The 14693-nt window shown below is 32.3% G+C and overlaps 2 protein-coding genes across 3 annotated transcripts; one reads left to right on the top strand and one right to left on the bottom strand.

Annotated features, from left to right (window-relative positions):
- Positions 1–1990: 1990 nt before the first annotated feature.
- Positions 1991–4664, bottom strand: LOC18036284 (GDSL esterase/lipase At4g16230). The gene is made up of 5 exons (XM_024180384.1): positions 4415–4664; positions 4159–4301; positions 3576–3797; positions 2330–2618; positions 1991–2208 (listed from the first exon to the last, which is right to left on the bottom strand). The coding sequence occupies exons 1-5, from the start codon at positions 4662–4664 to the stop codon at positions 1991–1993; spliced, it is 1122 nt and encodes a 373-aa protein (XP_024036152.1).
- A 3394-nt stretch (positions 4665–8058) lies between these two features.
- Positions 8059–14693, top strand: LOC18037719 (protein S-acyltransferase 10). Of its 2 annotated transcripts, XR_002904714.1 has the most exons (12): positions 8059–8388; positions 8782–8896; positions 9801–9875; positions 10002–10073; positions 10219–10356; positions 10939–10972; positions 11422–11531; positions 12150–12236; positions 12477–12560; positions 13247–13312; positions 13522–13750; positions 13918–14693. XR_002904714.1 is itself a non-coding variant. In XM_006425257.2 (11 exons), exons 1-11 carry the CDS (start codon positions 8298–8300, stop codon positions 13697–13699), a joined length of 1050 nt encoding a protein of 349 aa, XP_006425320.1. In that variant the 5' UTR covers positions 8059–8297; the 3' UTR covers positions 13700–13850. The 2 variants fall into 2 exon arrangements, 1 of the variants encoding a protein (XP_006425320.1); XM_006425257.2 differs by lacking the exon at positions 13918–14693 and having other exon boundaries at positions 13522–13850.

The raw sequence follows: 14693 nt of genomic DNA, 5'->3' as shown, positions 1-14693 counted from the left end.
TTTGGGATTGCAGAAATTGATGAAATAAATTGTTTGTGTTGTGCAGATAAAATAAATTACTAATTAAAAAAATAATTTGGTGTTTGATAAATTATGTTATTACAGTTGCTGTGAGTTTGAAAAATAGAGTGTATGTGTTTGGTAAATTTTATTATGAAAGTGTTGTTTTATTATATAATGACCAAAATAGACATAAGTTTTAATTACTTTTTATTTTTAGAATGTGTTTAATAAAATTGTTTAGACATATCTGTTTTCTTAAATATGTAAAATTACATTAAAAAAAACTCAATGAAAAAAAATCTAAAAAACTTTATAATATGTTACATAAAATATGATAAAGATAAATGTATGATTTATATATTAGGGTTTATGGATAAATAATATATAATTATCTTTTTATTAAAATCTAGGGTTATAATAGGAATTTTTAAAAAATATGATAGCTTATTAAATAAGCTGTTTATGAAAAGCAACCTCCTACTTGCTTTTAAAAACTGCTGATAAAATGGAGAAAATTATGAAATAAACTGCTTTTACAAAATTTACCAAACATTACTTTTATCGAAAATTATGAAATAAACAACTTATTAAATTTCAACCGCAATCCCAAACGGGCTCAAAAGATGTTAATAAGAATCAATTGGATTATGAATTTCATACTTTGCAAAATTACTAATAAACCATTACGAATTGAAGTCCAAGTGCTGAGATTTTTATTATTATTCTTTAAAATATTATTCATAATGACCGTTTCTAAAAAAATTTTGTTTCCATTTCCAGCATGCGGTAAATTTTTGAAGTCAATACTTTTAGTGGACAATAATAAATCAAAATTTTAGGAGAATTCAGTCTTGAAGATTTCGTCATTATATTTTTCTGCTATGCAATCTTGAAGACTTCGTCATTAATTTTTTTGGCTATTCAATCTTTTCAAGTAATGGATTAAATTTTTGCATATGTGAATAGGGAATTAAGTTACCATTAAACTAAAAAAATTAAAAATATATATATAGTTTTGTGGCACATATATATGCTCAGCATAAGTGTCAATTTTGTGTGCTTTTTTAACAAACATGCATGCCTTTGATATGTTTTAACTGACTCGGATGCCTGCTCTCATATGCAGCAGCAATAATTAATGATGAAGTCGAAAAACATACATGCCTATTCACATATGAAAGGGTGGGTGCAAATTATTTTTTTTTTTAAAAAACTTTTTAGTTTAATAGTGACCTAATTCTCTATCCACCCAAGTGAGCGGGTTTAAAAACTAAATCTCTTATTTTCAACACAAAAATTTTTACTATTCCAAATAGCTAGATTTACAAACCTGATTGCCAAAATAAAATATATTCTTACTTTTGATTTATATCCAAATTAGCAATGGAAGATAGAGACTTTTCCGACCAACTGCATGAAATTCTACCAAAAGCTCACAGAGAGTGGTTGTGTTTTGGCAGATTGGCGGATTACTCAAGTGGCAATATTCAGCGAATTCAATTACAGTATCTCTCTGATAATTAGTCAATTAATTGTATGCCTATGCAATCCTGAAGATTTCGTCCTTAAAAGTTAAATAAGTGAAAAAAAAAAAAGGCGATCGATGAAAACAAAAAATCCTAAGAGAACAGACGAACAATGTAGATTCCAAGTTTCATGAAGCAAGATACTTTGGATCAGAATTATAGCAACATTTTTGGCATCACTCTTGTCTGAAGATCTTGAGAACAACGAGAAATTCCACTGAATAACAGGCCAAACAAATAGAAACATGCTGAATTGAACGAAATACGGAATCATTAAATAAATAATTAAAAGTTAACAATTTTTTTTATTTTTTATTTTTAAGTAAGATCCCCTCTCTATGCATGGTATAAGCTACAATTCATACCTAAGAAGCCAGCAGGTACATTATTATTCTGTGCTATGACATAGTTGATTTCAGAAACGAGAAATTACAACGCAGCAGCGCCTGAATAATAAAATCTCAAACAATATTAATGGCGGCCAGCGTACTAAAGTTTACAGGTTTCACAAATCGATCAGATCCTCCAAAGAATGTTAGAGCTGCCAATACTGCAGTCTTCTGAGTTGGATGAAATCGGTCCCAGAATAAATATTCATCACGATTTTGACAAAGGCTGGCCGTTTGATTACACATAGTTGTTGCGTCTCCACAGCAAGCTTTCCTGATTTCTTTGAAACCTAAAGAAAGAGATTTAAATTTAAAATTCAAAAAAAAAAATTCAATTTTAATTTAAGCACAATTAATTCCAGCGAAGGCGAATTAATTGGATGAAGCTAATATTTAAGGCTTAATTGTTACCAAAGGCTAAAGGGTTTCCCATGATATCAAGTGTCAATCCAAATGAATCTCCAATAGAGTAATTCATTGCAGAGAGTTGAGAGCTCAATTGTTGTAAGAGGGTCTCAGTTGCATTGTAGAATTGTCGAGCAAACTCGTTTGCTCCGTGAAGGCACTCACTACCATTATAAGAACGTTCTACCGGGCAGCAACCAATTGGAGGAATAGTTATAATGGCGAATTTTCTGGCTCCCAGATTGTATAGACTCTGCATAAATATAAATTTCAGGGTATCTTTAGATCTTTCATTCTATAGCTATTGTGGAATATATAATGGAATCGCTATATACGTACATATGCATTATTAATATATATGACTTGATAACTTTCTCCACTTTAATAAAATGTAAGATCCCGAACAGATTGGTGCTATATAATAATAATAATAATAATAATTTTAAGGTATGGATGCCTAATCGCAGATTTTGTGTGGATTCACTAATTGAACAAAAACACTATTATAGTGTGATAGAAAATTCACATGAAATCCACATTTTCACATCCACATTATATAATAACAACACACACATAGACACATATACATATATTGAGAAATAAATTAACAATGATATATAGTACAGAAGTAAGGGGTTTTTTTAAAACTTAATTACTTAATTGACTTAATTTCAATAAATTAGGTTGTTATGTTTGTTTATTTTTTCATTTTAATAAAAATTTTCAATCATTAAATTGTTAAGCCATTTTTTTTGGCTTAATCTATAAAATCTTAATGACATTATTAAAAGATATTTTATAAGATATCCCCATCTAATTAGCATTATTTATTTTTACATTTTTTATTTGATATTTTTCATATAGTACATCATAAACTACAATAAAATTGATTACCATGTTCTAAGGGTTTTATTCACTTGAACATGATTTAATAAAACGCTATGTTATTTATATTTATTGAGATGTTTGTTATTCATTTAACATTTAAAATTTAAAATTTGTAAAGGCACAAATATAAAAGTATTAGGTTTTCAAACTTTCTGAGTTGAAAAAACAAATGATTGAATACTTATTATCATATATTCAAATTAAGAACCAAACATGTCTTTTGAATTCAAACATTTAAATGTATTCAGAATCTAAACTAATTGGATAAAAAAAAATCCAAACTAATTTAAGTCTATTTAAATTTAAAAATAAAAATAAATGCCACCTAAGCCAATAAGCCAATATGAAAAAGAAAAGAAGATACCCTTAAATGGTCGGCGTAGGTGGACTGGAGGTTGTCTAGGAAGTCTGGAGATAGAGGAGCGCGGGAGCGCTGTTGTTCGAGGATATCATTGCTTCCTGAACTAACGATGAACAACGATTTTGAAAGCAATGTAGCAGCTGCTGCTGGTCCACATAGCTCTGTGATATTGCCCAGCACAGTCGCAAATAGGTTGATCTGCTCCCCCAATGACATGAAATTGTTCTGTACTTTATGAACAGCAATATGATATTATTTGTACAACTTGAAGTTAGTTTATGATTAATATATTATTCTTTAATTTACCAGGGGTTATAACTTATTTGAACAATATTAAAGAATCAATAATGAAGCAGCTTGTTGCTTTCAGACACACCCTTTCTGGATTCTCTCACACTGAGTTATGTCTGCCACTTCTTTTATACCCCATACATCTGTTTTCATTTTGTTTAAAATTTTAAATTCTAGAGCCTTACTTATATAAGTTGACATTTGTGTCACTTGCACTACATTGGACGGTTGAATAATTAATCCCGGTCATTTTCAACTGAAAGTAAGGCAAGAGTGGAAAGCTTAATTAGCTTACATATACAAGTCCCGTTGTGTTAAGAATTCCTGAGCCTCCAGAAGCAAAATTGACACCCTCAAGTATATTCCTTTTAAAAGTGGGGGAATCGTTCAAAAGAGCGAAAAATGAAGGTGGACTCTTCTTATAACCCAACAGCTTCACTGATTCAGATCAACAAAACACACTAATTATCTAAAATATCAATGTACGTATATAAAGGAAAAACAGAAAAATCATTCAATCCATAGGTTTATACATAGATATACATACATACCTATTCGATCAGCTGTGTTATAGCCATTACTAAACCTTCCTGTGGGCTCAGAAAAAGGATAATCAATTCCATTATAATAGAAATCTGCTTTAATTTCTTGGCTCACTGGTAAGAAGTTGTTAGTGCCAACATCCATTGTTGAGTCACCAAATATGAATACTGCTGGCACTGCCGTCTCACCAATATGAGCAGCCACAATGGCTATTGACATCAAAACAAGAAGGAAACACCATGTATACTTCTTGGCCATGTGCTCAAAATATTTTTCCAAGTTATGTTGTACACTGTATATCTTTGTGTTACTCACCTGCCCTTATAGATATTTATACATGAAAAGTCACAGTAATAAACAAAAGGGTAGCGATATGATTAATTTTGTCACTGACTCATAATTACAGCATGTTATGTGGCGGTAATTAAACAAGGACTTTGATTTTATTGAAAGTCCCTACTTTTTTTTAAAATTAAATATACAGTATGTTTTATGCATCATAATCCATGCACCGAGAAATGGATACATGCTACTTCACGTTGCTGAAATTAGTAAACAGATATAAGTCCATAACGCTTGACATCACCAATATCGTCAAAGCTGTATTCTCATTATCGTCCTCGCTGATATTTTCTTCTTCTTCTTCTTTTTTTTAATATTCTGCATAATTTAATTTAACTTAACTTAATATTGGTTGACGAAGTTTTTTTTTCCTAAACATTATATAATCTTTGGATGCTTAGTTAAGGCCACAATCAATAGAGAAGACAAAATTCATATAGATTAATATTATTTGCGCGATTATTTCTTTACCTTAGGAAGAAACTTGTTGGTGCAAATATTCTAGAGGCGACACATGCCGTGTTTCAGGTATCTTCGATCCGTTCTTGAATCTCAAAATTATACGTATCGCAACAAAAATACATCATAGGTTGAAACGTTTGTTCGCCTGCTCAGGAAACGTCGCTGTCTCTCCGTGTTTAATTAAGACTACAAAAAACAAGAATTAACCTAGAACAATGAATCGTTGGAGGCCATCAGTAACTTAACTTGTGTCTGTTTGTAATATCACCCGCAATTCTTACTTGCAAAGTAATTTGTAGTTTATATATGTTTTACGTGGCAACTTAGATTTCTCCTATGCTACCACAAAGATGTCTTTGAGAATCTGGGGAAAATTCCCTAAAGCACTCATTCTCCTTTACAACATTTCTTTGCATTTGAGGTAGCTAGAGCTCGCTTGTATATATTCCTAAGTGAAATTCCAAGCATAAACACTTTATACGCACTCTGAGTGGTGTACAATTCTTTTCTGTTGGAAGTGCAGATGGTAAATTTCTTCCAAAATTGACATAAGAATTGGTTGGTGGCCTTAGAATCAATAACTCATTAAAGTTAACTGCTGAAAAGTTAAAATCTCAATGAACTATGTAACTTCTTTTTTTTTTTAATACTTGGAATGAAATGAAAGAATAGGCTGCTGGCCCAAGATTCAATCCCTGCAAGTGAATTGCTGAAAAGTTTAAATTCAAAAAATAAAAATAAAAATAAAAAATAAGTAGGCGGTGTCAACTGTGTTGCCGACAATTACTGCGCCATTCATTGTTTGTCGGATGGCTTTACTTGGTCTGATTTTTTCAATTTTTATCTTTTTTTGGGCCGATCAGCGCTAAATTACGAACTGACAACCACTCCTGTTACAAAGACTCATGAGGAGTTGCGTTTGAGCTGTTACCTTACGTGTGTGATGTGCGAGATCACTCGAGGCTTTTAGACTTCTTTAAATTTTAGTGGATCGGTAGACACTTGTTAATTATGGGTACCTAATCCACCAATAATTTTAAATTATTTTTCAAACCAATTACTACTTATATTACGCGTATCAAACTTTTAATATATTTGTATATATGGACAAATTTTAGCTAAATTTATAGACTTTTTTTTTAATAAAAAAAACAAGAATAATATTTGAGGTTACAATAATTAAGTCTTAAATATATTATATAACATTCATCTATTTAATAGTAGAATATTAATTATAAAATTCATTACCTAATAAATAAATAGTACATAATAGTTGAAACACAATTAAGGTTTCAACTGTTGGACAGTAACATTATTGTTAATAAATAAATAAACGATCGTAAATTAAGAGCAAACGAATTTGGAAAAAAAAAAAAATCATTTTCTCAATTCAGTATAAAGACCGGGTCATTGGGCTAAGAGAAGAACCAAACAGTTCATGGGCCAATAACGAGTTCAAAAGAGTAATAACGTTTAGGTACCTTCACTTTTTCTTAAAATTACCAATATCGATATAGTTTAAGCTTTTATACAAGAGCACCTAATGTTATGTTTATTAACAGGGCATTGAGAATTTAGTGACAGGTGGTATTATGTACCGTTTGGTTGGCTAGAAAGTGACTCAACTACTGTTGTCTTCATAATCTAAGTTTTGCTCCTCCATGTGCCTTCATAATAGATGGACCAATAGTTACAATTTAATTAAAAACGTGATTTTTAAGTGTACCCATATATCCTCTAAGAAAGAAAATATGTAGCAGTTAACTTGGCTAATTTGGGATTGTTTTGTTTATTAGATACTTGGTGGGATTGTCTACTAATGAATAGTTATAAAAGTTATTTGAAGATTTTTGAGACTATCTCAAATATCACTTATATATTAATCTCCTATTGGAGATACTTTTGTAACTCTTCCTTTTTTAGTTTAATATATTTTTTAAATTTATATTTAAAAAAATGAAAGAATATGTTTTGATTTCCTCATGTCACGCACCATGTAATTAATCAAGTACTAACTGTGCATTTATATCCCTATAAAAGGAAAAAAAAAAGTGTCCATTTACATCTCACTATGTGACTATGTATCAACTAAATGTTTAAAATTGTACAATGCATTTTAAGTTTATTAAATTTAAGACTTCGAATCAAATATATAAAGTTTGTAAATTTACCTTATTTCTTAATGTGATTCTTTAAGCATACAATTATTTTTACCTATTTGGCATTATTTATTTAATGGTTATAAGTGCTTATTTTAATCTCATAAACTATTTTCAAGTTTTTTTGTTGCTATTTATTTTAATTTTTAGTAGAGTTTTTAAAAAGTAGATTAGTTATTTTCTTTTTACTAGTAGAAGCTTAAAATTACAGATTTTGGGAGTAGATGTTGAAAAGTTTTTTTTTTAAATTATTAAAATATTTAAAATATTATTTACTTATTTGATACTTTTATTCCATTATGTTCTTAATATAACTTTAAAAAAACTTATTTATTAACGATTTTTAATAAAAGCTCTCATTGTCAATCAAATAACTAAAATTTTTTTCTTAAAAACTCTACTTATAAAAACTTTACTAATAAAAATTTTATTTAAATAAGATCTATTTGAAGGGCTAAGTAATTATTGTGGCGATTTGAATGAAGAGTATAGAAGATAAACAATGAATATAGGTGACTTTATCAACTTCCATGGACAGAACACAGCATGACTAGGAGGAGTGTGCTGTAAAGTTACAAATTATGTTTTAATTAGTGAATTCGTCAAGAAACAGGGACTATAATGTTATTATTCAAATACAAATATCAATTGGGTGCTACGGCCTACAGGTTCTTCTCGGAGTGCCACTCTTGAACTGGGGATTAATTTTTATCCACATTCAGAGTTTAATCCATATTTTCCGTCACTTTCTCGAGAAAAAGCGATTGAAAACAACACGCCCACTAAAGCATTTTGAAAACGCTTGTTTTTTTTTTCTGAATTTCTGACGCAACAAAAACGGCAGAGTCAACATCTGCAAGAAGAAAATCATTAACTGTTTCAGTTTGTTCTTTAAATGATCTGATAACAAGTCTTCAATTTGACGACGATGTTGTCGGCTGTAAGTCGCCCCATTCGCGACTCATGTGCTCCAGTTCTCGACCGATGTTTCCGCCTTGTTCCTTGTCTTGCGGATCCTGGTACGTGTTTATTTTTATTTTTTTATTGTAAGCTATGTTTGGTTCCCAGGAAAAGCTGAAGGAAAGTTGAAATGGTAAAAAAATTACTTTTTTAAGGTGTAAGTTATTAGGTCGTTGTGTCTTGAGATTCTAAATTAGAAAAGAAAAAAAATTGAATCTTTCTGGTGTAATTCGTTTCGATTTTTGTTTCTGTTTTGATTGAAGTGCATAGGATTCTAGCTTTTTCTTTGCTTCCTGATAAATAGTGAAGGAAATTGGAATTGGTAACACTATCTAAGTTTTTAATAACTAAATTCAACTTCCAAGTGGATAAAAATTGATTTTTAACTTGTGTAGTAGTTTATTTTTATTTTTGTTTTCTTCTAATAACCAGTTTCGAATTGTTGGTTATAGCTCGGAGATCATCATTGGGTTTAAAAGCGGCATTAGTGACACTGCATTTGGTATTTGTGGGTGTTATATTTCTTTTTTATTCGGAATTGATAGAGAAAACAAAGCATGAACCATGGTATGTATTAATTCCTGAAATAGTCGTTTCTTTCTTCCTGTAGATTTATTTTGAAATTCAGTTTCTTTGCATTGCTTTGACAAGAATGCTTGTTAGTTCTTTTACTTCTGTGTACTTAAATTTGGAATTTTATTGTTAACATAGACTGGATTTGGATTTGTGCTTTTACATCTGACTGAACTGTTGGGGCTTTAAGGACTTAGTTAAGGGGATTGAGGTTTAAGATTAATAGTCAAACTGAGGAAGTTTGAAACCAACCACCAACTCATATTGTGGATGGGCATTATTTCATTTACAAACTGACTGAGATGGTACTGATATATAAAAAGCTATTATTAAGTTGGGATGTATTAGACGCGGGGAAGGCCCTAAATATGCTAAAATGTGAAGCTTAAATGGTGATGAACTCTCTAATAAGTGCTCACTTCAATCTTGCAATCTAAGAGCTGTAAACAGAGAAAAAATCTTAGAGGGCTGCAGGCAGTTGTTTCAATTTAAATTCAAAGATCTATGTGTAGCAGAAAATATTGTCCGCTGACATTAAAGCATGCCACTCTATTAGATGCACTGATGAAATGTTGTTTTGTCCATCTTTGTTCATGCATATTGCATGGCGTCTACTTCTTTCAACGATGTTTGAACTTTGTTTAAAATTTTAAGCATATCATTATTGAAAGGTTGACTGATATAGTCAAATGGTTTATCGAACGTGTTTCTGGAGAGGACTAGCTAGGCCTTGTGTCTTCTGTTAGGAATTCATTTAATAAATTTCAATTGGCTTTTAGTGAGGGTGTTAATATATGTTCCGAAACGTATTCAAACCCTACTAGTCTTTCAGATTTCTTTAGCATATAATTTTACGATAACTTCAGCGTTAATTAATATTTCAACTACCATTTTACAGGTATATCACATTTTATTTGCTTTTGTTTGTTGCAACTTTGGTGCAATACTTTATAACCTCCGGTTCTTCTCCTGGGTAAATGCCAATGCAATTCTTTTCTCCTTCAAACCAGATATTGATGTTTTTTCTTCGAAACATGACATCTGTAATTTGTCTCATTTTCTGCCTTAGTTTTTTTATTCTTGTTTTGTGTGCTTTCAGTTATGTACTTGATGCAATGAGACATGCAAACGAGAGAAATGCTTTATTTCAAAAGATCTCGACAACCTCAAAGTAAGCTCTGATTCAAATTTTTTTTTTCTATTTTCCTGTTTGAAAAATGCCAGGAACTGCTATGGGATTCAGACATAAATAGAATTGAATTCTTTTTTCTTTTTCATCTTATTGTTAATTTTATTATTTTAATGTTTAAGCAAAGACAGCCGGCTTCAAGCAAAAATGGAAACATGGTCATTACCATGGAGGGAAGTCGGTCAGGAAGAAGTTTTTCAGGAAGTAATGCAACATCTTGGACAAAGCTAGTCCTGGACCTGTATCCTCCTGGAACATCCATTAGGTTTGTGATTGCATTATATATTGTTCTGGAATTTCATATAATCTATGCATATGCCTATCTGTTTATACTCAGTAGTCGTGCATGGTTATACTACCAGTCTCTTACATTTTAAATCCAATGCACGAGAGTCATCATATATGGTAATCCTTTTAATTTTATGGTAGTATTACCAAGAACCTTCCCTAATCTGTCATATAATTTGGCAACTGCATGGAGTAAGGTTGATTATGTCTGCAGTGATGTAAAGCACAAAGTTACTTGAGGGAGGAAGCTTTAGAGCAAGTAGGGTATTTGAACGCACATTCTTCATTTGGTGTAGTACAGTTCTTTGCTTTGCTGTAGATATTTTATTCCATGCTCAATACCGCAGTGACATAAGTTACAATTGTTTTGAGGTGGCTTCACTCCTTGACTGTGGCTTGCAACTTCAAATCCTGTGATTATCAGCTTGCAAGTTGCAGTCTGGGTTAAATTATCATTACATTGGGATAGACCATGCATGATTTTCCATTTTCTAGAAAGAAGGAAAAGAGAAGAAAATAATATGTTGTATGCTAACAGTTTCTTCTTTGATTTTTGCAGAAGTTTAACTTGCTCGTACTGTAATGTCGAACAGGTATATGTATATATCTTTTGTTTATATGTTCTTATAGGCATCCCGTGCAATAAGATCTGCATTCTTCCAGTTAATATCTCATTTGGCCATAATTTTGCTATAGGGAAAAGTAGTAGCATAGTTGTGCCTTAAAAGGAGAATTTGAATGCTTAAATGAGCTAATAAGCTGCTCAGTAGATAGGGGCCTTGAGATAATTAAGCATTTTCTGAGAAGGTTTTAGCAATTTGGATTTCACAATTCAGGCATCTGGCTTTGCTTGCTGAAAAAAGCTTATGTTTTGCATAGCTGCATAGTAGATTTATCTGATTAAATATTATCACAAAAAGGAGGCAGGTTATTTGACTGGCTGATTACCTGACACTCTTTTACCTGTTACTTTGATGATCTCTGGATTATGCAGCTGATTTAACCTCTGATTATTATTAATTTTTCTTCTGCATAATTGCAGCCTCCACGGGCAAAGCATTGCCATGATTGTGACAGATGTGTTCTTCAGTTTGATCATCATTGTGTTTGGCTGGGAACATGTGTTGGCCTGGGTAATCATTGTCGATTTTGGTGAGTGTACATTATGAGGAGATGTCTTACACCTGAAAACTATTGTCCTTGTTCCTGCTGTAGATTTAATAAATTTAACAGGTTTGAGATTGGAGAAAAAGTTATCATGGACTTGACCCTTACTTAGATGTGATTGAGTGCATGCTTTTCAGATGTGTGCTGCTTTGCTGAGTTAAAAATGTTATCAGCATTGTAAAACATGGTTATAATAGCTATCTGTAGTGTGTAATTCCTCACTTGATGTTAATCAAAGGCTTGGTATATTCCATTGTCATAGTGATGGCTAGAACTGAGATGGAGAATTACATGGCATACACATTTAGCTTCACGTTTACTGTTATGTTAGAATATGATGAGAAGCAAGTTGGTACATCTATTGGATTGACTTGACCTTTCTATAGCATTGATATCATGCAATTATACTTCCGTGGTTATATGATTGATGAATAAGAATTGTTGTGTATTATATAACTCCGCCAATTAATTATGCGCATTTATTGTTTATATGATTTACCTGTTTTTGTTATACTTTTTTATATATGGATCAACTTTTCTTATAAGGATTTCTTTCTTTCTTTCTGTTTTCTCTGGTTTTTCTTGTTGCATTTATTACCTTAGGTGGTTCATTTGTGAAGAGACAGCACTATGCCTTTGGACTGGCGTCTTGTATGTTGCATACTTGAAGGCTAATATAGCACTGGCTTGGTATGATGTCTTTCTTGAGGTTTCCTTTGCTGTAAAATGAAGTCTCATTATTTTTATTTTGTGTCTTGCGAAGCACACCTGAACTTTGGTGCTTTGCTAAAATCACCCTCAAAAGAAGTTAGGGAATTGGCAGCGCTTTATGTTGTGAAATTTTATTTACCTATATTTTAGGGAACTTAAAGTCTCATGTTGTTTATATCATTTCTTAAATCTGAATTTGTCTTATGAAATTATTGTCAGGTGGAAGGATGTAATCATGATTATGCTACTGATTATTTTGGCAATTTTCTTGATATTTTTGCTCCTCCTCCTCCTTTTTCATAGGTAACTTTTGTTTATAATATACTATCATCATTTTATTCTTATATTTACACTTTTAGCAGAATCTTTTCTCGGCCTCTTATTTCAACCCCAATATTTAGAATTAGTAATTACAACACTGTTTTTGGCTGTACTTGAATGACTTTGTGCCTTTCCTCTGTGGTCCTAATCTATTAATTGAATGAATTGATGTGTTATTTTGAAGTTGCTCACTTCTGTAATGAGTGGTTTTTAATATTTTACTTGCAAAATGACGCTATTCTATTGTGGTTCACCATGTTTTATGGGTTTCATGTTGGATTAAATGTATATAAATTTGTCATGCTAGCTGCTGGCATCTTATTCTGTTTCTTTATGGGGTTTTGGGTGGCAAAGGCAAAAAATAACTGACTACTAGAAGAGTCCGAATAAAGTAGTAAATACTTTATGGGTAGAATGCAGAGGGTACTTGAATAGGGCAGCTGCCTAGCCTTACACTTTCTTGTTTTTCGCTTTGCGTTTCTCTATTTATTCTTACCACCCCACTTCTGAAGTCCTAATATAAGGGTAAGTATGAGGCCTTTGTATTCCCATGTATTTGCTAAGAAAAGATGCTTATCTAGCCATCTATGAGACCAAGAACATCATTGTTTAGTTTTATAAGGAAAAAGATTATGTGTATTCTAGTTCTGACGTCATTTTTGTTGCAGTTATCTTATCCTGACAAATCAGACTACCTATGAGCTCGTAAGACGTAGACGCATCCCGTATTTGAGGTCAGTTTATTTTCTTACACATCTGTGCATTTTTATATTACTTGTCATACTATCAAGTGTTCTTTATGGAAAGAAAAGGGGTGTGATGAAAGAAGTTTGAATCTTATGGTGCCGGCCAAAAATGAATTCAGCAGAGAATTTCATCGTAAGATTGATAGTCAAGGAAGCAATAAATAATTCAATATCATTTTTTTTTTTGGTGTGTGCAGGGGGATTCCTGAACGAGTGTATCCCTTTAGTGATGGAGTTTGCAGAAACCTTTACAAATTATGTTGTGTTAAAGCTAGCGTATACAATTTGGAAAGGTTGCCCACTGCACAGGAAATTGAAGAAAAGTCTAGACCTTACACATGCTTAGATTTTTTAACCTGTCGTTGCTGCTGTTGACATCAGGGAGCATTGTATCATTGACTTTAGTGCTTTCTCCTAAATTTTACAGTGAGTTATATTTGAAACCCATGGTTGTACATTCATTTGGTCTTGCTACAATTTATGGCAACACAAAAGGTTCTGTAGAATCTGTTTGTGGATTTTTTCAGTTTCTTTTGTAGCTTTAGATGTTCTCTGAGTAAAATTCTAATTCTGATGGGTTTTTTGTGTGAAAGGTTTCACAATGCGTCCATGCAGAACAGATCTCAAAATCATTTGGGCTAGATATTATTCCATTGCTTGGAAGGTAAATAATGTCACGTTGGCTTCAATTCCAGTCTTCAATTTGAGTAATCAGTCAGCTTATTACATGGTCTTAGAAAGCTGTCGTCGACTTCACTCTTGATTATAATATAAGCCCCAGCGGCAGTCAACAAAGAGCTTAGTGCCATTCCCAAGATCCCCAGACTCCAGTTAAGCCACCACATTTGTGCTATGCAGTTCTGGTTTCTTAATATTGAGCCGCATGAAGCAGGGATATCCCGTTGTTACCGGCAAAGTTAAGCCTCCTACCAAGCCAGCTATTCCTTAGCAAATGGGGAGTGCCACTGCCCCCAAGTAGTTAGTGTATCCAAACAATGCTTGGATCAAGAAGCGGCACCACAGTGGGCAGGGCTTGTTGCTCTTGCTTGCATGCTTGGACTCCAGATCATCAAATGTCGGCATGGCGTAGATTGGGAAGGAGGTTAATGCGTTAATAACGACAAACAAGCTTGTAAGAGCCAACACAAACCGCAAGACCCCATGCGAATGGAAATGGTAGAAAGCAGTTAGCACCCTTTTGCTCTTTGTCATCTGTCAAATTCGGTAGCCCCAGCCATTTGATTTCACTGAAGTTCGGATAATTCATTAACATTTTTAACCAAGGGAGTTCTAATTTACCTCACGGCCGTAAACCCAATAGCGACCCGTAGCAATGGGAAATAAACTCATTGCAGTAAGTGCGTTTGCA

Source organism: Citrus clementina, unplaced genomic scaffold (assembly GCF_000493195.1).
Source record: "Citrus clementina cultivar Clemenules unplaced genomic scaffold, Citrus_clementina_v1.0 scaffold_7, whole genome shotgun sequence".
NCBI classification, from domain to species: Eukaryota; Viridiplantae; Streptophyta; class Magnoliopsida; order Sapindales; family Rutaceae; genus Citrus; species Citrus x clementina.
Note: the sequence above shows the minus strand (reverse complement) of the source record. Positions and strands in the feature narration are given on the sequence as shown.

Excerpts from the sequence above, each read along its gene's own strand:
- LOC18036284 (XM_024180384.1), bottom strand. The coding sequence starts at position 4,664 with ATGGCCAAGAAGTATACATGGTGTTTCCTTCTTGTTTTGATGTCAATA. Across the intron at positions 3,798-4,158 it reads ACACAACGGGACTTGTATAT|AACAATTTCATGTCATTGGG; the intron begins GTAAGCTAATTA and ends CATAAAGTACAG. Across the intron at positions 2,619-3,575 it reads CCTACGCCGACCATTTAAGG|AATGAAAGATCTAAAGATAC; the intron begins GTATCTTCTTTT and ends CAATAGCTATAG.
- LOC18037719 (XM_006425257.2), top strand. The coding sequence starts at position 8,298 with ATGTTGTCGGCTGTAAGTCGCCCCATTCGCGACTCATGTGCTCCAGTT. Across the intron at positions 8,389-8,781 it reads TCCTTGTCTTGCGGATCCTG|CTCGGAGATCATCATTGGGT; the intron begins GTACGTGTTTAT and ends TGTTGGTTATAG. Across the intron at positions 10,357-10,938 it reads CCTCCTGGAACATCCATTAG|AAGTTTAACTTGCTCGTACT; the intron begins GTTTGTGATTGC and ends TGATTTTTGCAG.